The 27,094-nt window shown below is 51.9% G+C and overlaps 2 protein-coding genes and 1 long non-coding RNA gene across 23 annotated transcripts in view; 1 reads left to right on the forward strand and 2 right to left on the reverse strand.

The window, feature by feature from the left end:
• Positions 1–12,158, forward strand: part of LOC110364635 (uncharacterized) — a 94,922-nt gene extending 82,764 nt beyond the window's left edge. For 17 of the 19 annotated variants that reach the window (XM_065038804.1, XM_065038806.1, XM_065038807.1 and 14 more), the window contains one exon: positions 10,971–12,158. The gene's annotated coding sequence lies outside the window, so the exon portion shown is untranslated. Of the gene's footprint in view, positions 1–10,307; positions 10,449–10,709; positions 10,842–10,970 lie in introns of those variants that run through there. The other 2 variants (XR_010467620.1, XR_010467619.1) reach the window with 2 other exon arrangements.
• On the reverse strand, positions 4,289–10,144 carry LOC110364664 (uncharacterized). 2 transcript variants are annotated; one of them, XR_010467625.1, is made up of 3 exons: positions 9,712–10,144; positions 8,570–8,695; positions 4,289–8,470 (listed from the first exon to the last, which is right to left on the reverse strand). It is a non-coding gene; the product is annotated as an uncharacterized LOC110364664 (long non-coding RNA). The 2 variants fall into 2 exon arrangements; XR_002423586.2 differs by having other exon boundaries at positions 4,289–8,695.
• A 259-nt stretch (positions 12,159–12,417) lies between the features above and the next one.
• TBC1D22B (TBC1 domain family member 22B) lies at positions 12,418–25,239 on the reverse strand. Of its 2 annotated transcripts, none has more exons than XM_065038792.1 (13): positions 25,036–25,239; positions 21,098–21,154; positions 19,873–20,186; positions 18,807–18,986; positions 17,999–18,069; positions 17,281–17,409; positions 16,773–16,838; positions 16,518–16,632; positions 15,459–15,565; positions 15,044–15,119; positions 14,665–14,792; positions 14,407–14,502; positions 12,418–13,949 (listed from the first exon to the last, which is right to left on the reverse strand). In XM_065038792.1, exons 1-13 carry the CDS (start codon positions 25,089–25,091, stop codon positions 13,821–13,823), a joined length of 1,524 nt encoding a protein of 507 aa, XP_064894864.1. In that variant the 5' UTR covers positions 25,092–25,239; the 3' UTR covers positions 12,418–13,820. The 2 variants fall into 2 exon arrangements, with proteins under 2 accessions (XP_064894864.1, XP_064894863.1); XM_065038791.1 differs by having other exon boundaries at positions 16,773–16,877.
• Positions 25,240–27,094: the final 1,855 nt, after the last annotated feature.

The raw sequence follows: 27,094 nt of genomic DNA on the forward strand, positions 1-27,094 counted from the left end.
CGGTGTATCTGTGATGGGTAAAGAACTGGCTGGAGGGCCGGGCCCTCCTTGCCACTGACTGTGGTAAGAGTGACCAAAGTCTGGTTAACCAGCAAATAACGTGATTTTTGTCTTAGACGTATTCATATTAGATAGGAAATTTGGAAAAATTTATAACCGTTGTATTATACTAAATGATTTTTGATAAGCCATCATATTGAATTGCATTGTCCATGGGTCTGTTACTACCTGAGCTCAGGCTTTGTTGCAGAGGATTTCTTTTCCTTTCCTGCCTGCTTACAGAGTTCCTCCTTGTGTTCTCTACAATATTTCCGGATAGTTCAGCTCCCTTGCACCACGTGAGCCCTGGCACACCAACCACACAGCTCATTCGATCTGCTCTCAACGGCAAGGAAATCAGTTTTAACAATTCTTCATCCAAACCAGTTCAGTATGAAATGTGATTCTTTTATATTTGTATCAATTCCTTAATTATTAAGATCAAACTTAGAAATTACCAAAGCCAAGCCCCCCATCCCTCTTTTGCAGTCTATTTTCACTTTTTTCCTGACTGTGGCAGATCACACATCCTATGGCTGCCCAGCATTTCTATGTATTCGGACTCCATCTGACCAGAAGTTGCTTGATTTGACAGATTCTGTGTTTGTGACATCAGAATATGTTGCTATGGAAAAAGTTACGAGTTCTAATTAAAAATGCAGAGGTCACAAGTTTCCCAGAACCAGCAGGGCATAGATCCTAGCAGAAAAGAATCACAACATAAAAAATCCAGAGATATGTCAATCTGCAACTTTCCAGACCTGAAGGGAGAACAGCAAGTGTTCGGAAAAACCACGAGGCTGAGATTTTGGTCAAGCTCCTGCGTTCATTCAGATGCTGTACATCTCCCTCCCACTGGCACAAGTTGCTTCTGGAATTCATGCAGAATGCTGATATTTGAAATGTCATCCGAATAAAACTTAAATGGAGGAGAGAGAGAAATTAGAGCAGCCTGATCATCCTGTCAAATCAAAAATCAACATTGAAATAATCTCCATGTAATGGTTTTGAGTGTTTTGTCAACTACATGTGTCCATCATGTCCTTTGAAAGTCTCATTGATTTCAATAACTCTTTACTTGTTTAACTGTTAACTGTTTAGTTTCCCCTTTTATATATTTTCTTTTAGACAATTATTGTGCCTTTCCACTTCTTTTGCTCCAGTTCAGCCGAACTCCAAGAACTGAGGTGTAGAGTCTTGTATCTGGGTAGGAACAACCCCAGGTTCCAGTATAAATTGACCCAACAATTTAGGGGAAAGGGACCTGGGGGTCCTGGGGACAGCAGGGTGACCATGAGCCAGCACTGGGCCCTTGTGGCCAGGAAGCCAATGGTACCTGGGGTGGGTTAGAAGGGGGTGGTCAGTAGGTCAGAGAGGTTCTCCTGCCCCTCTGCTCTGCCCTGGGGAGACCACACCTGGAATATTGTGTCCAGCTGTGGCCCCTCAGTTCCAGCAGGACAGGGAACTGCTGCAGAGAGTCCAGCGCAGCCACCAAGATGCTGGAGGGAGTGGAGCATCTCCCGTGTGAGGAAAGGCTGAGGGAGCTGGGGCTCTGGAGCTGGACAAGAGGACACTGAGGGGGGACTCATTCCTGGGGATCAATATGGAAAGGGGCAGTGTCAGGAGGATGGAGCCAGGCTCTTCTGGTGACAACCAGTGACAGGACAAGGGGCAATGGGTTCAAACTGGAACACAGGAGGTTCCACTTGAATATGAGAAGAAACTTGTTCCCGGTGAGGGTGGCAGAGCCTGGCCCAGGCTGCCCAGGGGGGTTGTGGAGTCTCCTTCTCTGCAGACATTCCAACCCGCCTGGACACCTTCCTGTGTAACCTCATCTGGGTGTTCCTGCTCCATGGGGGATTGCACTGGATGAGCTTTCCAGGGCCCTTCAGCCCCTGACACTGGGATTCTGTGAACTGTGGGTACAAGCACAGGCTCGAGCTCCAGGTGCTCATTATGCACATGTGCAGCTGCTTCTTATCAGCCTGAGGGTCACATGGCCCAGAGAGAATCGTTCTCCTGACAGAAGGACAATCAGAAATGTTTCTTGTAGGTAAGCAGACCGTTGGTTTTATGTATGTTTTGATAGATCATATGTGAACTTTTGCTTAAGTTGTAAGTTATCTCCTAAATCTTACAAAGAGCAGGAGACTCGTGAGGTAGACTTACCATTCCAGTTTAATGCATGGATGCATACGGGATTATTTTTTTCCAGTTCCTATGAGAATTCTATACTTGTTTTATTGCCAGTGTTATATATAGCTCACTATCATGACTGTGGCCTCAGGCCACGTCCCTTAAACTGATGAGAGAGACAGTCAAGTGAAATACCAGAACACGAAACTGCCTTTGTCGTGAGCATTGCCCTCTTTTCATAACTACGGAAACTGGCAGGAGGATTATGTATTTCAAAGCCTATATGCGTGGTTTTAGTCTAATAGAAAATGCTGTAATTGATAAAGCAACAATAGATATCTGCCCCTTCCCCTTTTTAGGTTCTAAACTACCATGTCTAATTAGGATGAGGGCTGGATGCCTTCAGGAGGGCTTACAAATGCTGATCTATAGTTTTATGAATGTAGAAAACGTCATTCTTCTGTATTTAATGAGTCCTGTTTATATTTTTGAAGACTATGAACTGAGCTAATTACCATGACAAATTCTCAGCAGCTGCCTTGAAACTGCTTTACCGGCTCTTTCCTTTTACCATTCTTTGTTTTTTAACAAGGCAGGAAGTTTTCAGATAGTTACAGAATGTATTCGGGATCCACAATTCATGTCTTTCTATTGAACTGAACCAGCGGCAGAACTTCACTTTCTTGCTTTAATTCTAAGCCACACTAGATGAGACAGAGCGAATTCAGAGGGCGGTTTAGAGGGCAACCGTGCCCTGAGAAGGTACAAACTTTACCCATCTCTATATTTATCATTTACTTTATACTTTTAAATAACTGTATGGATGAAGCTCACCATTTAAAAATCCTTCCGTATAATATTAGAGACTGAAAAGTTTTTATGTGCAGATAGTACAGCTGTTTTCTGTCATAAAGCAAAAAACCCCAACATAGTACAGTGAGTTTACATAAACATGGTATTTCTGTTTTCCCGTGTTAATTGGGGAGGTGTTTTTATTGCTGTCTGAATGTATTTTTTCAAAAAGCAAGCGGTATCCTCGGGAAGAGCAGCTCCCGAAGGGAAGCGTGGAGATCCTTCCTCGAGTGGCGTTTCTGACAAGCTTCTCAGCTCTGACTGTTTCTAAAAGGCAAGAAGCCAGAGCGAAACTGTTACAGAGAGCCCGGAGTAACAGGATGGGCTCTGCAAACTGGTTCTGGACTAAAAATTCTGATTCAGAGTGTTGCTAAGTGCAAACAAAAATATTTTTCTGTTAGTTGCCAAACAAGCAGAAGAGTTTCTGAGTTTCTTTTCACTATTTGGAACTCTAAAAAGGGGGAGAGGGGAGGATCCTGTCTGGCCTGGCAGGGTCTGGTTCCCTTACCAGGCTTGTTTTAACCCCCAGGATAGGGTGTAAAACCAGCATCAAACCAGCAGTCTCACAATTAGAACCCATTTAATACAAGTGCAATGTGAGGTGCTAAGCACGGCATTCTGTCTTCTAAACCACACTAGGATATATACCAAAGTTAACTAAGCGACTTTACAATTGATTTTATAATTCCCTGTGAAGATTTTCACAGCGAAGTTGGGCCAAAGATATTTCTCACGTGCACTGATAATTTCACTTAACGACGACAAATTATGTGGAAATGTTTTTATGTGATTATAGGATGAAAAAATCTGTGAAGTCATTAAAAGAACCATCCATTTCAGAACGACCCATATAAGGCGCATAGAATCTCCCACGCTGACATGGACTAGGCAGCAAACCAGCACTCAACAGAGGCCCCTCAGAGCAGGGGAGCAGCTGCCTGTCCCTGCCCCCCCGAGCTATCGCTGTTTCATGAGCGTTTTTACACCTCCGTCCTGTGTACATTCTAAGGGCTGTCACGACGTCTGTTAGCAGGTTTTTGAAGGCCCTAATGCTGAGGAATACCATGCTGGTATTTTCACTTAACCTGCGTATATGAACAAAGTGATATTTAAGCTGTATGCTTGGAAAACATTACTGAACGGCTCGAGTCGCCTCTTCTGGCTGCACCTGGAAGGAGCGGGCACAGCAGGATGTGTCCCTCAGAGGGACATCAGTTCCAGGTCGGGGCCTTTTGAAAGGGTATAGATGGCAAGGACACGCTTTTTTAGTATCAAAGCTTCTTGGATTTTATTTTTGACCTTACTAACAACTAGAATACGTGGGTATCAGTTGCGGCCAGTAGATCTCATGCTCCTCTGGAGAACAAGGACTCTGGAACGTGGGTTTAGTTGAAACGTGTTTGTAAAACAGCGGTGCTTTTACCCCAACGCCGCGCTGGTTTTGGCCTGGAAAGCAAGTTTAGTGGGAGACAGTTGGCCTTCCTGCTGGAATGGGCGTCTGCAAGGTGGAATGGTGATGGCAGCTGGAAGAGCTCCGTTGATGCTCAGACGAGGTGGCGGGTGGATTATGGCAAAGACGTGGTAAGAAGACTCCGTGGGCTCGGGGAAGCTGGCTGAGCAGCAGCTCTCGGTCAGGCAGTAGGCACATGGCCCTGACTTTGTCCCTTGATGGGCTGGAGCCGACAGGAGCAGGAGTTGGATTGATTTCGGTGCTGTGACATTGTGCTGCGGGCTGGTTTCAGTGCGAGGGCTAGAAGTAAAATCTGGGAACCTTCCTTCTCATAATGCAAGTACGGATCCTAGAGGAATCTGTCTTAGTTAAACATGTTGATACTAAATAAGCCTTAAAAGATGAAAGTGTGCTTGTGCGGAACTGTAACCAAACCCCGTTTGTTGGTTATAAACTACGAGTCAGTTCACTAATGTCAGACTATAGATTAGATACGACTTGCCAAAAATAACTGTCAAAGGAGGTCAGCATTGTGCATACGAGACAAGTTTTTCCAGAGGCTGCGTTAATATTATAGCGGTGTTTTATGTTGGTTGTGCAAGTTAACAGACTGTAAGCTCACTGCTATTTAGGTCAAATTAAGTGTCTTTTTTCTACACTCTTAACTACTATGGTGCCTGAGCTGTGTCTGTTAGTACAACAACACACACTTCAACAGGCTGCTCTGGCTGTTAGTACAACACCACGCACTTCAACAGGCTGCTGTGGCTGTTAGTACAACACCACACACTTCAACAGGCTGCTCTGGCTGTTAGTACAACACCACACACTTCAACAGGCTGCTGTGGCTGTTAGTACAACACCACACACTTCAACAGGCTGCTGTGGCTGTTAGTACAACACCACGCACTTCAACAGGCTGCTGTGGCTGTTAGTACAACACCACGCACTTCAACAGGCTGCTCTGGCTGTTAGTACAACACCACACACTTCAACAGGCTGCACTTGCTGGATCAGTGGCCCATGCTCAGATGAGCTGGTTGGAAAAAGCAATTTAGCCTTGTATTTGCTGTCTGCCGAAGCTGAGCCCCGAAAAACCTTCCAGTTTGTGTAATCAATAATTTGGGATTAACCAGCATATCTCATCTCTCACTTCAGGTTCTCACTCCACTTTTCGTCTCCAAAACATGCTATGACAACACATTAGCTTGAAACAGCAGAATTCAGATTATTTCCTCAAAGGGCTCACAAATATAAATCTTTAATTTCCTATTGTACTTTCACGCTGTTGTCTAAAGCATTTAGTAAATTACCAAATGTATTAAGCAGTACTTTGTCAGCAAAACACTGAGAGACAAAAGATCGCTTTCAAATCTGTCAGCATTAGATTATTTTAATGAAAGTCAGGAATAATAGCAAGCTGTATTTTTTTTCCTAGACGTTAACTCTGTTCTCCTATTAATACATATGACTTCCTTTACAGGGATTTTATATAATTCAAACCAAATAAATTAATACACGGGACAAATGACTATTGGCAATGTGTTTTTAAGGGCAGCTCACTGTGGTCTTTTAAGGAGTGGCAGTAGTGGAATTAAGGGATATTTGGGTTTCATTTAGAGGTCGCTATCTTGAGTTCCTTTTCACAAGCTCCGGGTAACTTGGTCTGACTGGATTCCTGGCGGGAACCTGGAGACCCGCAGGTCCTTTCCAACCTGTATTTTCCAATGATCCTAAGAGCAAACACAAAGAAGGTGCCATTCTGTGAATGTGATTAGTTCAAATTTACAGCAGCTACGCTGTAGCGATTTTTCTACACAATACAAGGTCTTAGTCATGTTTCTAACTTGCAATAATCTAACTGGCCTGAAGGGATTAATTAATTAAATTTGGAGTTGAAATTCCAGTGACCTTTTATTCACCGGCCGCAGATAGCGAGCCAATGTTGGAAACGAATCTTGGCCACAGTCGGTGCGGGCGCCTCAAGACGCGTTTTGTGCCGCCGCACTGGGCACGTGGTGCCTGGCCCTCTTTTCTCCAGCATTCAAACTGTTTCCTCCTCATGCCGATGGATGTAACTTAGTGATTTTAGGTACAAACCGGACGATGAAACACCCACATGTTCCCACTTAAAGATAGGGTCTTCTTATCCTGCTCGCTTTGCTTCACGCTCACTGAATCTTACGTGAATTTATAAAGTATATTTGGGTTTGCCATGATAGAACCACCTTTCGTGATCATTTCTAGATACAACTCTGAAATTATTCAGAATTGGAAGAACGACTTGTCGATAAACAGCTCGCATTTTCCATTGAAAGCTGCGACAATCTGGGGTGTTGGTCTTACAGGACAGATGAATTTTGGGGGTGGATTCTGTCATTTGAGGGCCGTGTCACAGCTGGTTTTGAGCAGAGGTTGTTGACTTAAAACTAGGACTTGTGCGGCTGGGAGAGCTGATCTACACCGCGCTCCCAGATGACACCAGAGCTTTGCGTGGTAAAATCCCCAGTGCAGAGCAGAGAAATGAAGCTGTCACTGCTGACCTTTAGGCTGTGACTGAAGCGCCTCGCTCAACTCCAGAGCGGGGCTTTTACAACAGGCACTTGAATGCAGTCAGTGATCTCTGGATGCGTCACAAGTGTGTATTTACTCTTGAGCTGCTGGGAGAATAGCTACTTTAGATGGGCAGAGCAAAGACGTCTGTGAATAGACTGTGTGCAGGCAATTTACTGCGGAGAATGATTTAGAAAAGTGCTCTTGCGCTGCTATTCACTGGGATTGGCATGCCTGTGAAATGTCATATTATCTTCCCGATTCCTTTTTCTCCTTGTCATGAATGAGACACTCTCCATATTTCTCTCAATGAAGTCTTTGTTTTCGCCTTCAACATTCAGCACAAACTCTCTGGCGATCAGAATGAAAAAGGCTCTAACACAGATATTTCTTTGCAGACTGCCAGTTTAGGAATATTGCTTACTGAAGATGAGTATTTGGATGAATCCACAGGGCCTGATGCGTGTGTCCCACCAATAACGCTTTTGGAAATATTATTCTGATGCTGTGTGTTAGATTTGGGCACTTTTCCGTTTTCTTTTGGATGTTTGGTATTTCTTGGTGTTTTAATCTGTCACACTGATGTCCCGTTTGGGATTGCGCGTTCAAGAGGGACTCATAGGGAAGTGTATTTAGCTGCTAAACTCTGTCCTTGGTAGTTCAGAGACTCAACAGAGAAACACACGCTTGCTTAAATGAGTTGTCGTATGAGGATTTCTATCAATGCGTCCCCAAAAGCATTTTCTAATACTAAGATAACTAACATGGGGGACTGTACTGATGTGCTGAGATGTTTAATTTTCTGTGAATATGGGCTGCATAGATAATAAAGACAGACAATGATAAGAGTCTTTCTTTTTATAAACTCTCTGCTGCACTACGGATTCAGTCTGCGGGGAAAAAAAGTGCCTTTTGATGGTAAATAATTGAAATGGAAATACTGCCTGAAATTCACTTATCAAGTCGCTAAAGCATGGTTACTGGAGAAAAAAATAATGGCTATCGTGTCTTTTAGAAAATGAGGGAACTATTTTTAGCAGAGTGCAGAGATCCATTTTCCACGCGCGTGAAAAGGAGGCGGGAGAATGAGCATGGCTGGAAACGGGGGAAGCAGCAGAGACACCTTCAGCGCAGGGAGCGGGCGCCAGGAGCAGGAAACAATGAGAACACGAACAGGCGGCAAGTCGGTGTTGTGGCAGTTTTAGAAGCGGTTGACTAGAAATGTGTCTTCGGTGCAGTTGGTTGAGTGGCTGAAATGCGGGAGAAACATCTTGAAAGAAGACAGGACAACAGGAGCTTTTGACCTGTGGAAACTTCTCTTACTTCTGTAATCTCTTCTTTCCGTACTATCTCTAGCCTAAACGCAGAATGAATAATTTCTCCCAAGCCTTACCGCTGTACAGATGTCACTGCAGCTGGCACCGTCTCTGCCAAAAAAGCCTGTAAATACGCACAAGGAACGTAACGAGTTAGGTTTAACTTCCAGTGACAGTTGTTCAGAACAAAGGAACGCTACGTGTTTCAGGTTTGTTCCCGTACCTGCCCCCTCAGCTGGAATTCAGGGTTCTCCAAAGAACAGTTGTGTTGTCACCCACCATCCCAGGCACGTATGGATAACTTAATAGGGATCACCACGGAACAAAGACCTTCCTTGAGTTGTTGGGTCTAAGAGAAAGGAGGTTATATATGGCATTATTTTTCTGTTCCCTAATGGGACCTGTTGTCTGACTTGCTACAGCCGTGGTTTTCTAATTGTTGGAAGTAATTTGCCCAGATTAATGCTCTCTGTTCAATTCATTTAATGTGACTTAATTTCATAACACTACAGGCATTATCAGTAGGCAGAATAACCCCTGAAAAACCCCAGGAGGCAAAAATGCTTGTCGAGTTTAGCTGTTGAGGCTGGATGCTGCTGCTTTGTGAAAAATGGAGTAATTGTTTGGAGGGAAAGAACCATCAGAAAATTATTGGGTCTATCAGAATTCTTTGTCTTCATCGGACGTGTTATTCGCTCAGAACTTGGCTTTGATTTTCATGTTTATCACAATGCCTTTTTTTGTGTCTGTGGTAATACGGGAGCACTGTGACACTTCCCTAACCCTGTACTATGGACTGTTATACAGTTAGTTAACCATAAAAACCCTCACCTAATTGTTTTATCAGATTGAATTTAGAATACTACCTAGTGCCAAGATGCACATAAAGCCACGGATAATTTCTGTTTCAACTTCATGTCAAAAGCGTCAGTTTATGTAAGATCATAAAATCTGTTAAGGTGGTTTTGTGGGAGTTTTGGGGTTTGATTTTGTTGTTTTTTTTTCCTTGAGGAGAATTACTTTCTAGCCCTAGGCTGCCTACCATCTGTTAAAAAATCTATTTCATTTTCGGTTCATTGTTGTGTCTTATTTTATTATTTAAGGCGTTTCTTCTCTGCACAAATTTGAGGGTTTTATTGCACAAGTTTTTTCACAAAATCTCAGCGCGACTGCCGTGCCAAGAACGCTGTGAGCCGGGGCGCGTTTACAGTGCCAGGGGAGGACTCAGAGGCAGGTGCAGCGTGACATTCACCCCGTCGGGGCTCATTTCTTCCCCCCCAAACCTCGGGTGAGCCGCAGGGCTGCCCAAGGGCAAGCTGCACTGAGAAACAAGAGTCTTATAACAAAAGGGTGTTAGATTGTCACCTTATAGCGTCTTCAGGATAACGGCTGGAGTAACTTCTGATGCTTGGCTTCTACGTGGCATATGTATTTTCAAGCTATATTTTAAATTTAATTAGCAGAGATGTCCATCTAGCGCTTGTCCTGCACAGCATTAGCACCGATATCCATTGAAAAAATAGAAAGAAAGTCTCTCTGCGGAGGAGATGCCACATTAGACAACAGTGGAGATCTGATTTGAGACACCTGTCACAGCATCAGTGTTTTTAGGGTTTTAGGAAATGAGCACCTAGCTTTGCGGTTCAGCACAGCGACAACTTCTCAGGCAGGAGCTGAGTCAGACCTCCCGAGCCCCAGAGCGCGGGGCAGCGGGCACAGCCTGACACACTGAACAGGAGGAGAAACGTCTTTGCTGGGAGGTGCCAGAGCCTTGCCCAGGCTGCCCAGAGCGGGTCTCTGGCTCCGCTCGCACCCGCCCGGACCGTGTCCGATCTCCCCGGTGTCTCCTCAGGTCGCTCTCCGGTCCCGCTGCCTCAGTCTCGCGCAGGCTCTGTGGCGCCCCCGCGCGCTCGGCCGTTGGTGCCGCCCCCTCCCGCTCGCGCTCTTCTGCTGCGGACCGGCCCCTCGCGCACGCGGCGTGCCGCCTGATAGGCCCGCTCTCCGCCACGTGATGTTCACGCGACCCGCGGCCCTCGCTGCAGCGCGGACTCCCGTGCGAGGCGTTCCGGGGAGCGCACCGCTGCGGGGTGTTTCGCTAGCAGGTAACGCCCGTGCCCGCCGCCCTGCGCCGGTGCTCGGTGACCGGCGGCACAGCCGGCTGTTCGCTGCTGTTCTTTGTGCGGGCATTTGGTGGGTCTGTGCTGCGCCCTGCTGGCGCGGTGCAGCCGCTGCCGCGTTGCGCGGGATGGGCGGGGCCCGCGGCGGGGGCGGGGCCTGCGGCGGGGGGCGGGGCCTGCGGCGGGGCGGGGGGCGTGGCCCGCGGTTCCAGGCCTCTCTTTTGCTCCCCCTTTTCTTTTTGGCAGCAACAGGCGATTTTCCGAGTCTCACGACACCAGCAAAAAAGGGACGTAACCAGCACTTGCCGTGTCAGTCAGCACGTTGATGTTCATTCTGGTTGTGCTGCATCTTTAGCGGACGTGCACTAATCCGTTCAGGTGTTTGCGGGTTGAGGAGCGGTGTGCTGTGCACCGGCGGTGCCGCAGGCTCGGCACAGCCCGGCGGGCTGTCAGCGCACGGTGTTTGCTCGTCTTCCCCCTCGGTGACGCGGTTTCTCTCCGTTGCAGGTGGCTCCGGTGTGACAGTCAATCCCCTCGGCACAGTCGGCACAGTGGGCGACCAGCATCCCCATCAGCACCGTAACCGAACCAGGGTCCTTTACGGCTCTCCAAATTTACATTGTCATCGGCCTTTTCATTTCTTTATTGACATTGATTGTCCCATCGCATTAAAAAGACAAATCAGAGCTGGAAGTTCACATAATTTCCCTACCTGGGTACAGTGTTTTCAGGTTGGGTTTCTCTCGTTACATTTAGAAAAGCTCGGGGTATTTTGGGACCCTTCCCCTCTGCCGCGCACATGTGCACAGAGCCTTAAATACAAAACCAACAAATTACCCGATTGTGTATGTCTAGAAAATTATTTGGTTGTTTCACGTTTAAATTCTGATTTCTGTGCCCGTGCTTGTTCCAGTAACGTTTCAAACCGTGGTTTAGGACAGTCCTGAGTCTAAGCAAAGATCGATAACTTCTTTTTAAGCAGCAAAACTCATGTAGGGGGTGTCTAAGGAGCTGGGGCAGTTTGAGGCACTGAGCTTGATCTGGGTTGGAGGAGGATCCACATTTTGGGTTGGTTTGTGCACATTTGGTGTGTGGCTTCTCTTCTTTTTTTCCATCTCTGACATTTTCCTCTGGCTCACTTTGGGTTAATCCCAATAATTAATAATAACGAATAGTGGCAAGCAATCCCTGCCATTTCTTAAAGCACCACTTGTACCTGGGGCCATGGAACCCTGTTCTAGGGACGATTCCTGTGACACACAGAGATGGGGCACAGGATTTAGTAAAAACAATAGTGCTAATACCTATGGAAGGACGTGTATAGAGTTGTCAAATATTGTCCTAGACCCGTTGTCGCCATTCTTGACGCCCCCAGTTGCGTTGCTGGGTATTTTACACGCACGCAGTGCCGTTTATTCGGAGGTGAGCGGCTCGGCTGGCTCCTCTGTGTATTTCTAACACCTGGGTGGTTTGGTGGTTTTTAAATGACATTTTTCGAATTTGAGCCGGTTCATGTCCGGCTGTTGCTGTCAGTTGCTCTGGTTTATTGCAGAAAGGGAGTTTATTTGCTTTCTAGAATGATTTCTATTGGAGGGTATAAGAGAGGTAATAAGAAAATACATGTTTATAAAGAAAATGCTCATTTTAACTCCCATAATCTATTTTCTCTTTGAGAAATAAATGTATTAAAAAATAGACTCTCTTTGCTAGTGTTGTCCTGTGCTCCAGAACATCACTGATGTGATGGTGCTTGAGCAGACTGAGACTCCACCACCACGTCCCCAGCGAGAAGAGAAGAGAAGAGAAGAGAAGAGAGAACGTCCTCCTCCTCTTCAAATTCATGTTAAACGGAGGGCCCCCAGCCTGTGTCTCTGAGAAGACGACAAAAGGCACACGCAAAAGTAAAGGAAGAGTCCAAAGGCCTGAGAAAAACAACTCCAGGTTAGGAAAATGATTTCTTGAGACACTGTTTGGAGTTTTATTGGCAACAAGGCTCTGCCTTTCACATGCTCGGCCCCGCTGCCCGTCCCCACCCTCCGTGTCCCCCGGCATCGTCCCCACGGCCCGCGGGAGAGCCAGAGCGGTCCCTTGGCACAACACGGAACACGTCCCGTTAAAACATTCACGATTGGTTTGATTTAAAAGCGGAGGGTGGCAACACCAGTGAGGACACGTCCCCATAGGGATTGTCCCTCCCAGAGCCACCGGCCGCACAGGGACACGATCCAGCCGACGAGCCCCAGTACCCTGTTTTAACACAGCTCCCCACTGGGAGCTCCATCTCCTTTGAACACCCGAATCCTCTGTGTGCAGGAAGCCTGAGATGGGTATTTCTAACACAGCTCTTCTGGCACATCCAACACCACCAAAACACCTTGGAGCAGAAATACCGGCGGCTCCAAAATGTCCCCAAAACCTCGGGAGGGGCCCAAAGCCCAACGCCACCGTCCCCAGGCGTAGAGGGGATGGGAGAACAAGGGGTGCACATTATAAATATAAAATCATTATCTGCTACAAACAGAAAAACATATATTGTACATCTCTGACCCATATACACAAGAACACAATATACACAGAACGCCTCGGAGGAGCGAGGGCTTTGCAAGGGGGGTTTTTGGGAGGTGCTGCTCCCCCGCCCCGTGCTGGGGGCTGTACCAGCAGCACATCAGTCCCCAAAAGTCCCGTCAAGCTTACACGCACCGTTCGAACCGCGCGTGGATGGAGTGAGCGTGGCCCCATGGCCGTCCCGCTGCCGGGGGAGAGGGAGGCCAAGAGCCTGGGGGGAGAGAGGGCAGGCGAGGGGCTCTCTCACGAACCCACAAAGTGCTTGGGGTCTCAAGCCCCTCAGAACAAATCTGGGCCCCGAGCGACGCTTCTGCCGCCCCTGGGGGGAGGATTTTGCAGCCAGGTGGGGCTCTGATAAGGCATTTTCACCTGCGAGGTGGAGCAAACGGCAGCAGAAGGAGCAGAGGGGACAGCGCGGGTGGTGGCAGCAAAGCCAAGGTGGTCCCAGCCGGACAAGCCTGGGGCGGAGAGGATAGGAGGGCAGGATCCTGGGCTCAGTTTATTGGTAAAGCTGCCCTCCATGTGCCCCCAGCCCCTTCCAGCCTCTCTCCCCGGCTCGAGCCGCCGGCACGGCCTGAAATACTGAGGGCGGTTGGAGCGGCACATCAGGCGCATGGAGTGGCAGACAGGCACGCGTTGGGAGTTAAGACAAGAGTCAACGTGAGCTTTGTACAGCAAGGAGCAGCGCCCGGCCGGAGCGTCCGAGGATTCGGGACGACAAAAATGCCACAGTGATCAGATCGGGCCAGGAGGAGGGAACACGGGGGAGAGGAGGGAGTCGAGTCCTGGCACCTATCGGCGGTAATGATTGGGGGCATCCGCAAACATGTACTTGAGTCTGTAGGCTTCGGCGAGCAGGAGGCCGATCTCTTCGTTCCCCCAGTGTATCGTGGGCAGGTTTTGTAACAACATGAGAAGGCCCTGGAAAAGGGGAAGGGGCTGAGTTTGGGGCGGTCGAAGGCAGAGCGCAGATCCGGAGCAGGCGCGGGGCCGGCGGCAGCAGCGCTCGGTCACTTGGGCTCGGCACACTCGCAGGTCTGGAAGGCTCAGAGACAGCATCAAGATGTGCTTGTGTCTAGATCCAAGCAAGTGAGGCACCTCAGATGCCCCAAACTCCTTGAGATAACAGTCCAGGAGTGTTACAGCTGGACACCATAAGCAAAGATGGAGGGACTTACCGTGATCAGACCTCAAGCTTTGATTTGCTGTTTGAACCCTCCACCAGCCCCGCTCTCTGTCCTGAGCACTGAGCCTCACAAGTTACTTTAAGGCAAAGATCCTTTAAGACGACACTTGGCTGTGTCCACGTTGGCCTCACAACCAGAGCAATTCCCTCCCCTCTACCCCCAGGGAATCACCCCCAGGCCCAAGGACTTACTTGGAAATCTTCCTCATCTAGGATCTCCTTCCGCCACTTGATCAAAAATGCGGCGCAGACGTACAGGTGGAAATGGGAGAATCCTTCTGGCTCCGACTGCAAGTAGCAAAACTCTGGATCAGCTCCTGCAGCTCCACTGGAGCTCCCCAGAAACCCACGTCCTACTGGGCCACCCATCACCCAAGTGGCTATAAACGTCCTATGGAATTGTCCCCACAGTGACCAGTAAAGCAGGGAAGGCAGCGGGAGCCCCTGTACCTGGTAGGTGTCCCAGAGGCGGATGGTGCAGCGAAGCGGCAGCTCCCTCATCAGCAGATTGTTCATCCAGCGGAAGGCGAACTGCAGGTATTCGACCTCGTACTTCCTAAAGTGATTATGTACCTGCTCTGAAACAGCACATTTCACTTACACACCTGGGACCGTGGTGCCCCAGCTCCCGCACACGGCGCTGTCCCCAACACTCCGGCTTTCATGCGTTTTCTGGCTACCTGGCTAGAAAAACCCCGTCCCCAGGGGGTTTCTGGCTGACCCTCCCCTGTCCCGCTCCCGTACGTGCGGTGACAAGTGTCTGCCCCTTGCCAAGGAGCCTCCCACTGTTGTGACAGCTCCAACCTGCTCAGACCCCCCTGTCACCTACCATCGATCCGGCTGACCAGCTCCTCCAGGGCTTTGACTTTCTTCTGGATGCCGGGCTGTGCAAAGGTGTAGTTGTCCTGCAGGGAGAGGCCGCGAGTCAGAAGGAGCAGCTCTGACAACAGCCAGAAATGACCCAAACCAGATCCCCAGCTCCACAGGGAGCGGAGATCACCACGAGCCAAGGAGATGTGGCTCCTGAGCACCAGGATCATCTGCCTGCTGTGAAGTCCCTAGTTGGGACAGCACCAGCCTCACAGAAACACCCTCTTATTTCCTCGGGGTTTTACCCACAGATTTAGCTCAGTGGAGTAGTGGAATCTCCCAATGCTGGGATGTGCAGAGCACGCGCCCTGACGCAGAGAAGACGACGATGCTGTCACCCCAGTGAGGGGACAGACACCCCGGCCCCAGCTCACCTGTATCCCGTCCAGCAGCTTGCTCATGCACCAGAAGCTGTCGGCTTCGATGCTCCGTAAAACATCCTGCGACAGGTTCGTCACGTCGAAGTTCTCCACGTCCTCTTCTGCAAAACAGAGAGGGAAGAGTGTGGACAGGGGACAGACTGCGGGGCTTTATCCAGCCAAGGCAGCAGCACCTCCGGGGATCAATCCTGACCACACCAGTTATTCCTTCACAACATCCTCAGAACAGGCAGATCAGGACTAGTTTACAAAGCCTTAGCTAGATACGGGAAGGCTTCCCCTGACTTCAACAAGCTTTGGATGAGATCTTAAAAAATATACGTTCATCAGGATCTCTCTGTCACTGATGCAGTCTTATAAATTCCTTTTTCCTTCTCTTTACAGTGAGAACTAAGAGCCTTTGGGCACAGGGATTACAGCGTCCCAGCGACAACATCAACTCGAGAACACAGCTAGAGCTGCAGAAAGAAAAATGCTATACGTGGAAATGACCTGATCTCTGGCTAAAAGCAACTGGCTGACAAGAAAGCCAAAAGCAGCAGGGAGAAGTCAATTTGCTTTCTGAAACTCTCAGCTTGAGAAGCACACCTGTACTGGCAGCACGGGACAGGAATCTTTATGTAAGTGGCTTATTTTACATTCTCAGCAGGGTCTCTTTATACTTCACTCGCTCCTCCTAGAACCAGAACCAGCTCTGAGCCCAAGCTTTGAGAGCAAGGCCCTCCCCCAGCTCTGTGTATCAGGGCTTTGCCTAAACTCCCTCCGCAGCGCCCACAAGGCCCCATTCTCCTGTAAGAATGTTAAGGAGATTCAAATGCAAATCCAGCCTCAGCACTTCAGCTTCCCTGGAGCTCAGCAAGGTTATGAAACTGAAGTCAATTCAACCAAGCAAAGCTACAGTAAGAGGACAAGACGCATCTCCAGCTGCAGGAAGAACAACACATCATCCCCCTTGGCCAGGGCAGCTTTCCTGGTGCCAGCACTTCACACCATTCCCAGCCCCGCTGTCCAGAGGCAGCACCGTGCGTGCTTCAAGCAGCAAATGTCACTTACCAACATACTCCGAGAGGAACACGACAAAGAAGGGAGTGACCAGGTCGTTGATTCCCTGCACGTAGCCGCTGGCTGGGTGTCGGATGGCCCAGATAAACAGGATTCTTTCAAAGATCTGGGGAAGAAGGAGGGAAAGCAGATACCTGCATCAGCCGTGCACAAAGGAAAGGCAGAAGAGCATAACTGCTTAGCTCAGGGAGCAGATCATGCGCAATACGGGTAAGATAAGACACATCCAAGCCTTCTCCCCCTTACCTCCTGGACGAGCGGCTGCTGGAAGAGGGGGATGAGTGGGTTGGTCCGTGGAATGTCGATGTGGATCTGGAAGAGAGGGTGGGTCACACACACCAGCCGTGCTTTCTGGGGACACAAAAACTCATCACAGGCTAGCAGGGGGGAACCCTCCCCTCAGTGTCCCCCCAGGCGAGAGCTGCACATGGCAACAAGTACAGTGAGGGCTAAAGACAGCGGCTGCGCCGAGAAAACCATCCACACTTTTATCTCCAGTCTCTTCTGCGCAGCTGTGGGAGCTGGGAAAGAGCTGGGGTCTGAAATCAAGTTATTAGATCAATTTAGGTAAGGCTTAAACTAATACCAGTAAGAAAATGGACAGAAACATGGTGCCCTGTCCCCAAGGAGAAGACTCCTAATAACTACCGCTAGAAGTCCCAGCATGACCCCAACTGCATGGACAAGCAGCAGCAAGAGGGAGAAAAGGGAGATACCAAGGCAGAAAGTCAGGCAATGGGCAGCGGGCTCGTACCTGTCGGTAGGTGTCTTGATGGTGCTCCTCGTTCCGGGAATCGTAATACTGCTGGATGAAGCCGAAATACTCCTCCCGCTTGCGCTGCAAAGTCAGCTTTCGCCGCTCCATGTTTGCGGGGAGATAACCCTGCGGCAGGAAATTCCGTGTCAGGACAGAGTCTCCTCCCTCACCGCAAACCCCCAAAATCCCACCAGGCAGCTGAGCCAGAAGCATCAGGCAGAGACTCAGGAGCTGGAGAAAGAGCCTTCATGGGTTTGTGCTTTCCCAGCCCTCAAGTCCTTTACTGATCTGGCAGCAATCCAACATCACAGGATTCAGCTTCCCAAAACAGAGTAAATCAGATATTCCCAGCACCAGCATGGGCTTTGTGCTCAAAGAGGATGTAGCAATTACACCCCCTGACCCCGAAAAACACCTGGAAGATGTACCAGGGAGGTTCAGGTTGGGCATTAGGAGAAGGTTCTTCACCCAGAGGTGCTGGACACTGAACAGGCTCCCCAGGGAGGTGTCACAGCCCCAACCTGACAGTGTTCAAGCAGAGACTGGACACCGTCCTCAGACACACGGGGTGACCTGTGGGGTGTCCTGTGCAGGGACAGGGGTTGGACTCCATGATCCTGGTGGGTCCCTCCCAACTCAGGACATCCTATGATTCTGTGTCCCTGGTCCGGCAAATTCCCCCCCAGAGTCCTGTGTCACAACTCCAGGTACTCACTGAGAGGAGACGCCACGTCACGGGCCGGACCTCTCTGGGCACACCGGGCCAGCTGCATTTCCTCAGCTCATCTGCAAACGGACAGTGGTGGCAATGGATTAGATCCTACGCACGTCCAGGCACCACCACACCTAGAAGGAGAGGAAAGCCCAGTCTGCTCCTGCAGGCCCTGCAGACACTGAGCCTCCAGGAAGGCTCCACATCAACAGCGACTGGGGACGAGGGTCTGCAGCAAGCGGAGCAGAGATGAGGACGAGAGGAAACGGCCTCAAGTTGCACCAGGGGAGGTTGAGGTTGGATTTAGGAACAATTTCTTCCCCAAAGGGCTGTGGGGCATTGGAACAGGCTGCCCAGGGCAGTGCTGGAGTCACCAGCCCTGGAGGGTTGGACAGACGGACATGAGGTTCTCAGGACATGGGGCAGGGACATGGGTGGGGGAACAGTTGGACTCAATCTTGAGGGGCTTTTCCAACCAGAATGATTCTGTGATTCTCTGATTCCAGCTCAGCCTGGGCACAGGACTGGTGGCTGTAGGGGCTCTGATGTGTCAGAACCTCAGTTCTCATGCAGAGCCCAAGACCTCCCTGGTGATCACACTCATCATTTGCGAGATGAAGAAAGACCAGGAACAGATGGGCAGCTGTTTGAGGACACAACCACCTGTCACCAGAGCAATTTGTACAACTATCCCACTGCAGGCAGTCATTTTTTCCACCCTGGAGCAGACCCGATTATGACCTGAAGCAGGCAGCAGCCCCCCTGCCGCCTTCCCCTTCCCCCCGCAGACACCCCCGTCTGCCACACTCACCCAGGTCCGTGTTGTGGCTGGAAAGGAGCTGCCGAAACTTCTCCAGGCGGGTTTTCTCCCTCACCGTCATGGGGGGAGCACCCGAAGCATTTTGGTCAGAGAATCGGGCGACGAGCGGAATGATGGGCCGAAGGGGAAGGGACTGCTGCTTCTGGAGGGGGGTGCGCACACAGGCCTCCTCTGCAAGGAGCAGATGCTGCAGTGAGGTGGGGAAGGAGGTGGCACCTCTCCAACCCCACCTCACCCCTCAGAGACCTCCCGCTGCACATTTCACCCCTCTCTTCCCCAGCAAACAGAGCATCACTGTCCCAGCCTGATGGATCAGCTGGTTTGCAGGCATCTGTTTGGCTCCTCCATCACTTCCCCCCCGTTTTTCCTCCCCTTTCTTCCTCCTGCATCCAGACACGCGGCTGCCAGTGGATCAGAATTCCTTTTCCACAGGGGAAGCCGCGGGCAGAGGACACAGGAGATGAGGCACAAGCAGCTTTGGGAACCCCAGAAGAACCGACTTTCAATCTGCTCTGCTCGCTGCTGATCTAAATAGCGATCAAGCTAACTGCCCGCGCAGAGAGAGGAGGTGACGGGCTGCCAGTGCCACCTGCGGGCAGCAAGGACCTGCTGGGTGACTTCCAGAGCACAGAGCGAGCAGGGGCTGAGGCTGCCCAGGTCCCTGCCCAAGCTGCACCAACCTGGGGCCGCCAGGACCCATCCAAACCTTTCCTAAGAGCAGCACCCTGCGCCACAAAGGAAGCAGAAGTTGAGCGATCCTGAGCAAGAATCTAACAGATCTCCAAAAATCCCTTTTCACCCAGAACACAGGATCCTCTGGGACAGATGTGCCTGTGTGCAGTATACTGAGCAGCAGAGGACACTGAAGCATTAAGGCCAGGCCTCCAAAAACGGCTCCTTGGAGCACAGGATACTAAAAGGAGGCAAAAACCTGTAGAGCTTGCGGGCTGCGCTACTGCCTCTCGCCCACAACACGCAAGTCGCAGCAAGCGGCTGAGTTGAACGGTCAACCAAGAGAGCGGCGGAGCAGGAAGCTGCTCCCAAAGACGGCTCTTACCAGACGTCCTGGAGAGCTGGGCCTCGCTGCTGGACTTGATGACCTTGCAGTTGGTGGGCACGTCGCTGAGCGCGGCCTGGGCCCGCTCAGGCTTTGCCCGCAGCTTGCTGTGGTTCTCCAGAACCTGGGCCGCCGTGGCCTTGGCCACTTTAGAGTTCAGAGTTTGCAAAGAGGAAGACGAGGAAGAGAAATCCTCATCTTCGTCGTCACCGATGTCCCAGGCGTCACTGGTGTTGCGGGCAAACTCGTGAAAGCTGGAGGCCTTCTTGCTTTTCATAGGCAGCGCGTTGGCCTTGGAGCGGTCCTTGATGAAACTGGGAGCCAAAGAGAAACAGTATCAGAGCTGTGCTGTCGCACGAATCCATTCTCTTTCCTTCCCTACATCCTCACTCCAATCAGCCAGTCCCTTTTTCCCATTTCCCCACTCCTCCTCCCAAACCCAAGGAGTGTTTTAAGTCCCTCTGGGCTGCTGGGAGGCAGAGCCCGCGCCGGTGCGATGGCACAGAGGCCACAGTGCCAGCAGAGAGCTGGTGAGCTGCCTGGCTTCCCAGCTCAGAACGGCCAAGGGGAGAAACCTACAATTCCTCCAGCTCCGCCTCCCCACGCTCTACAGAAAACATAGAACCCCCAAAAAAGTCCTGCAACCTGCGGAGATGCATGTCAGAGCTACACAGAGCCCGTCTGCGCTCCTGGACACTCCTGATCCAGCTGCGACAGCTCCCACGCCCGCCTGCTTCTTTTCTCAGGCACAGGAAGAACCTTTGCATTTAACCTTAAGCTACATGAGTCAAAGTCCATCCCCTGAAGCGTCACAGAAACCAGGGAACCTTCACTACTACACAGCACGATAGGGACAAGGAGGCACTTCAGATCAGCTCTGCCTTTTCCTGCTGAGAAGGGGCTGCGGTTCTGCAGCTGCCGAGCAGCTTCACCTCCCCTTCCCTTAATTCCTTCGTCTCCAGAGGGGAGCAGAGGGCTCAGATTAAAATTGCTAAAATATATGCCTGTCTCCTGGCTTGTATGATACGGATTTCTGGCCATAAAGGGCGCCAGCAGATAAGCTTTCCCTGCAAGCTTTCACAGAGCTCAAGCCAGCACCGCACCCCACTGCTGTCCTGCTCTGCTAGAACGTTGCCAGGGATGCTGGAGACCTCCACGTACTGCAGGACTGAGCCAAACACCTGCAAAGCCTTGTGGTGTGCGTCTCCAGGAGAGAAACACTTACTTTTTGGTGAGCCGGGGATCCAGTGGAGGGTGTTGTGCTCCGTAGACAGGTTGAATGCTGTAGGAAGGGGGAAAAACGGAAAAAGACAATGTGAAAAAGCCACAGAGCACCCACAAATAATCTTCTCAGCCTAGACGGGGGTCACGCTTCTTGCCTGCTGTTGGAACTGAATACAGACCAAAAGCTACTTCGATAACTTTCTGTCTTCAAAGCCTTAGATCCAAAGTGCCACATTCAGCTGAAGATTTGTTCTTTGCAGCAGCAAAAAGAAGCCTTGTCTGAACTCTCCAGCCTGAGCTGGGATTTGGGATCTGCTCTTTTCTGTGCCACCAACTCCCTCTGAGCAACTGCATGTCTCAGTCCCCTGGCCTTACACACCGAGGTTCGTTCTCTTTTCCATCGAGGGAATTGCCAGGTTGGGGAATTCACGTTTCCGAGCCCTGCAGGACAGGGAGGGCTCCAACCAGCAGCACTGGGGCTCCCCCACACACCTGAGGGTTTGAACCCCACGCTGGTTCTCAGGCTCGTAGCCAGCGCTACAGCCAAGCAGCCTCTGGTACTGTACACGGTTTGACTTGGGTCCAAATCCCAGCTTAATCAACCGCTTCCTATGCGGCCTGAATTGAGTCACCACGTCCCAGTCCCTGTGCAGGGGAGCCTGAGGGCTGCAGGCAGTACCACATGTGGAACATCATCTCGGAGAGGAGCTACTACACAAGTGTTCATCACAAGTTTTACAAGCTCTGGACACGCGACAGGGATCCTGAGTTATTACCTCAATGTAGGTAACTATTCACAGCCGCCCCGCCCTGAAAAAGCATCTCCGGAAAACAAAGTCCTCCCCATCCCCTGGTACACAGCGTGGTCCTGCGTCCCGCGGCGGGGACAAGGGCCCATTCAGAGCTGGCGCACAAGGGACAGGCTTCTCTTGGCTCAAAAGAGCTGGCCGGGTTTCCAGGAGCTGCAGATGGTGCCCGGCAGTAAAACAAGCAGAGCCCAGCCAGGTAGGAGGGGGACAGCAGCTGGAAAACACACTGGGAACCAGTTGATGCTGGCGAGGAGGCAGCAACAGGCCCAGCTGGCAGGGGAGAGGCACAGAGATCCAGGGCAGAGGCTGGAAACAACCACAGCACAGAGAGATCCTGGCCGTGAAGCCCGGCGAGGGGTGGGCTCGTGGCTGGGAGTGCTGAAAAGGCTCCCTGTGTTTACCCCAGGAAAGAGTTTGCTGACTAATGAGCACCTAGGAGTCGGGACCGCTATTGAGCGGAGGCACCCCCGTGGGTGGGCACAGCAAGGAGATTATCAGGAGTAAGGAAAACAAGCTCTCCAGATCGGTGCTCCTTCCCAGTGACTCACGGCAGCTCCTCGCAGAAGGACCGAACTCGCGGCGTCTCGTGACAGCAGCCACCACACTGGGACCCACGTGCGGTGACAGCTTCGATTCACGGGCAACGGCCTCAGCTCCACAAGCCAAAGGAACGATGTGCATTAGAGATAAAGGAGGGGATGTGGCAGCCAGCGCGGGGTGAGGAAACCCTTTCCTGGGGCTCTGAAGCAACCAGCTGATGCTTTCGCTGGCTAACGGTTGATACACCAGCAGAGGGTCCTGCTTCCCAAGCAGCTCCTTCCAAAGAATCTGAACCCAAAGGCGGCATACTGAGCTGATCTGATTGCACAGCCCCTCGCCCCGTGCCCCCCCACAAGTGGCTGAAGATGAGAGTCTGGTTTCCAGCAGGCTCCAGAGATGCTGAGCTCCAACCGCCGTGGTTCTCCCCATGTTTGTCCCATCTCTGCCGACTCTCTGCTCCATCCACCCGTGCAGAGGCTGGACAGGAGTGCAAACGCTCCAAAGTATGCAACAGGTGACTTCTTGCCACTTTGGACACAGAACGTATTTACTCCCAGCAGATTCTCTTCCTTTCCTTTCAAAAACAACATTTAAATACCCATCCTGGCGCTTGGCTGCCCATCTCTCTAAACAACAGGAAATAATCAACCCATCGCACAGGATTACACTAGACCAACCTGCCTGCACTTCCCCAGGAAAATTACTGGGGTGAGAATTCATGATGCAAAAAACACAGGGCAGTATTGGAAACACGAAACAGCATTTACTAGTTCTCCAGCCCTAAATCTACAGGGGAAAAAGCACCAACTGAAAGCTGATACATCTAAGCAACCAAATGCACAAAGTCTCATAGAAAAGGAAGCTCACACAGTCTCCAAATCCTCACAAAGCCTCCCCCTGCCAGCTTGTCAGGGCAAAGAACGGAGAGAGCCAAGAATCTGTACGGGAAGATCTCAGACAAAATAGAAGGAGGGGAGCTTTGTGTCCAGCGACCATGGATGCAGCATGTCCCACCTCCACCTTTCATGGTCGCGTCGCCCAAGACCTGTCGGTAACCGTCCCTGGAATGGATGGGCACGCAGGGTATTTGGAGGCGGTAACAAACCTCCTGGAGAGCAGGATATTTGCCAAGCAGGCAGTCAGGAGCAAGGGAGAACTTTGCCAAAAACTCAACGTTAGAGTGCATTGTCTAGACAAGACCGGCTGCCTCCCAGACCGGTTCACCTGGTTTGAGCTTTCCAAGCCGAAGCTGGAAGTCACTCACTGCAGAAAAGAGATGCTGAGACCACCGGCTGTGACCTCTGGTGAGGGACGGGATTGATCAGGACACAAAATGACCCAGGGAGAGCACAGAGGAGGAATGCGCAGAGCTCGGGGCATTTCCCTTTGCTTGCCACAGACATGGATTGCCCCACCAACCTAAGGGAACCAGTGCAGCAACAAAGAAACGTGAAAACGCATTAGAAACTGATGTAGCAGGATTTAAAGTCAACTATGCATTTCAAAGCATGTCCACACACCAGGAGGAGAAGGGCAGGGTTCAGATAAGGCAAAGGGGTGCAAAGGAGAGGAGCACCAGATGGGAACAGCACCGGTGAAAGCCTCCCCAGAGAGGCAGGTGCCCTCTCCCCATACCAGCCTTGCTGCCAAGGCCTCATAGGGAGCACGTCCATCATCACCACCATCCCCTCCTTCCTAAACCTGACATTTCACTTGTTTCTGCCACCCCTGGGTTAGAGGAACTGAAGCAGGGGAGGTGCACTGACATCTCCACAGCCCCTCGTGTCAAGCAGAGCTGGACCAGCAGTGACACCTGCTCAGGAGATGGTAACTGGGGAACACGTGTGCTGGCAGGGGCACTTTTTTGGGACAGAATTCCTGCCACCCAAGATGGCACCTCTAAGGGCTTTGGGAAGGGATAAGGTTTGTTCAGCATCTGTGGAAGGGAGAACGATACAGCCCTGGCTCTGAGGTCACCCTAGGGGGGTCTCCAAAGCCCTGACCCCTCGCTGGGGTGGAGGGTGCACACAGGGGTCCCCACTGCCCCCAAATGACCTGTCCTACCCTAGAGATGAGGGGGCCATCCTAGCACTACCCTTGTCCCTTATATAGGGAGGTTCTTCCAGTAAAACTCCCCTGCCCCATAGCCAGGGAGTGCTCCTCGCATCCCCCCTATTGCAGAGGGTGCCCCAGGGCCCCCAAAGAGCTTCCCCATCCCATAGCCAGGGTGGATAATCCTGATATCTCCATCGTTTTGCAGGGGGGTACGCCGGGACCCCAGCCCCACAGCCAGGGTGGGTAATCTTGATATCCCCCCCGCTTTGCAGAGGGGTACCCCAGGACCTCAGCCTCATAGCCAGGGTGGGTGCCCCTGTCAGCCCCTTCCTCCCCAACAACCCCCAGCTGAGGAGGCCACGGCCCTGGCGCCCCCACTGCAGGGGACACCCCAGCCCGCCCAGCCACCTCCCCTGCCCCACAGCCCCTGCCACCCCCCCCAGCACAGGGGGGAAAACGGTCCCCGCCGCCACCTCAGCGCCCATTCCCCGCGGAGTGGCGGGGGGCAGCCGGTACCGGCCGGGCCCGCACTCACCTGCCCGGCAGCTTGGCGCTCCGCTTCCAGAACTGGCGACCACTTTCGGCCGCCATGGCGGAGGGGAGGAGCGGGCCCGGCCGGCCAGCCAGCGAGCGAGCGAGCCCACCGGCCGGCCGGCCCCGCGGCGCAGCGGCGGAGCGCGGAGGAAGGCGGCGACCCCCCGCAGGCCGCCTCACCGCCGCCCGCCCGCTGCCCCCGGCGGCGCCATCTTGGGTGCGGGCGGGGAGAGCGCCGCCATTGGTCGCTTCGGGAAAGGCATTAAGGATCGGCCAATCACGAGGGGGAGGAGGGAGTGACGTAACGCGAAGGGGCGGGTTCGGCAGGGCTGAGGGCGGGGATGTGCGGGAGAGACCAACTGAGGGGGGGGAAGGGGACACACCATTCCGCCTCGGTGGAGAAGAGGATGAAGGGAACCACTAGCAGGCAGGGAGAGGTCAGAAAGCGACACTGAGACGGCGATACCTACAGAAACCTTGCCGAGGGGAAGGCGGGACGGGTTAAATATCGCCCTGGTGAAGGGGAGAGACCATTCATGCTGCGGAGGGGGGGGGAGAAGACACGCCCAGCCAGCACCTGGGGCGAAACCATCGGGAGAGGGCGGGGGGAAGCGGGTTAAACCGCCACGGGGCCGCGAGGGCGAGCCGTTGGCCAGAACCATTCGCGGGGCGGGGAGCCCTCCAATCGGTGACAGGGTCCAGAGGGGTCCCTGTGGCACCCCGGTGTGGCTCTGCTGGCACCCGCGGTTGTCATGGTCCCCTCAAGGATTCAGGACTGTTTGGGGACCATTTCCAGCCCCAGCTGAGCCCCGGTGTCCCCTCATCATGGCAACTGGGGTGAGGGAGGAACCACCATTATGGGGCAAGCTGTGAGGCCCAAGTGGCCACCCCTTGAAAAAACAGGGATAAACTGGAGATAAAAAACACACAGATGTGAAAAAAACACAAACTTTCAGGGTGACACGCGACCCCACCAGCCCCTGAGGCGCTGCCATCACCCTCATGCCCTGAGGAGAAACCCCCCAGGGGCCTCGATGGCGCAGGGTGTGGGATGTTCTGTCACGGCTGTGGGGACACGGGGACCTCCCGCTCCCCAGGGAGACGTTTGATGGCCCCTGGTGAATCAGCAGCCACCTCTCCGGGTCAAGCCGCCAGCGTGGCCGTGCCCCACATGAGTCAGCCAGGCGCCTCAGTTTCCCCTGTTTGTAAAGGGCAGGGCAATGGCAGGAGCCGCGCGGGGGTCCCTCGGGGTGTCTCAGGCGTTGGGGACATTGTAAAAGGGACAATTATCACCTTCAGCTCAGCCTCTGGGCTAGAAGGGACACATGTGGCTCTTGCCATCCCTTCAGGGTCGGATCCGAGCTCGGAGGGATCATGGCTCCTACAGGGCACTCGGCGAGAGGCTTTGGGAGCTTTTCAGGGCGCAGGAGGGCCGGTAGCACTCAAAAAAAACAAAGAAGAAAAATTAAAAAGCGGGCACGTTTCTGTAAAACCAGCCTGGTTTAAAGGCAGGGCTGACAGCAGAGGGCGGCCCAGGCTCGTCGCTGGCCCTTCACCTCAGAGCCAGGCCTGGGTGCTTCGCCCTGCCCCAACCTGTTCCTGCCCTTTCTGTCTCCATCCGCCGCTCGTGGGGTACAGGGAGATAATTTGGGGGGCAGAGAGAGCCCAAGACCGTGGCAGCGAGCCCAGAATCTCTGGCAGCAAGCCCATGATATCTGTCAGCTTTCGATTCTGAAGAGTGAAAGCCGAGAGAAGATTCAGTTCCTTTTCCCATCCCAAAGCTGAAGTGGGGAAGGGAAACTTAAAAGCTGGTAAAAATAGAGCATTTTAAGGTACCTCCTGGTCAGGAGGGGCTGTGTTGGACTAGGAAAGTTTCCAGAAAGGAGCTGATCCCAGCAAGGAGACATCCAGAGTGGAAACCCTGCTCCTTCCACCCAGAGTTAAAAACCTGTGGGCTACAAGGTGCGACAAACAGGGTTTGTCACATATCAATTCATCCCATACCAACTGGAAACTCTGAGAAATGGAAACCATCCCACATCGGAGCGGGAGCACTCGCT

Source organism: Columba livia, chromosome 22, assembly GCF_036013475.1.
Source record: "Columba livia isolate bColLiv1 breed racing homer chromosome 22, bColLiv1.pat.W.v2, whole genome shotgun sequence".
Classification (NCBI taxonomy): Eukaryota; Metazoa; Chordata; class Aves; order Columbiformes; family Columbidae; genus Columba; species Columba livia.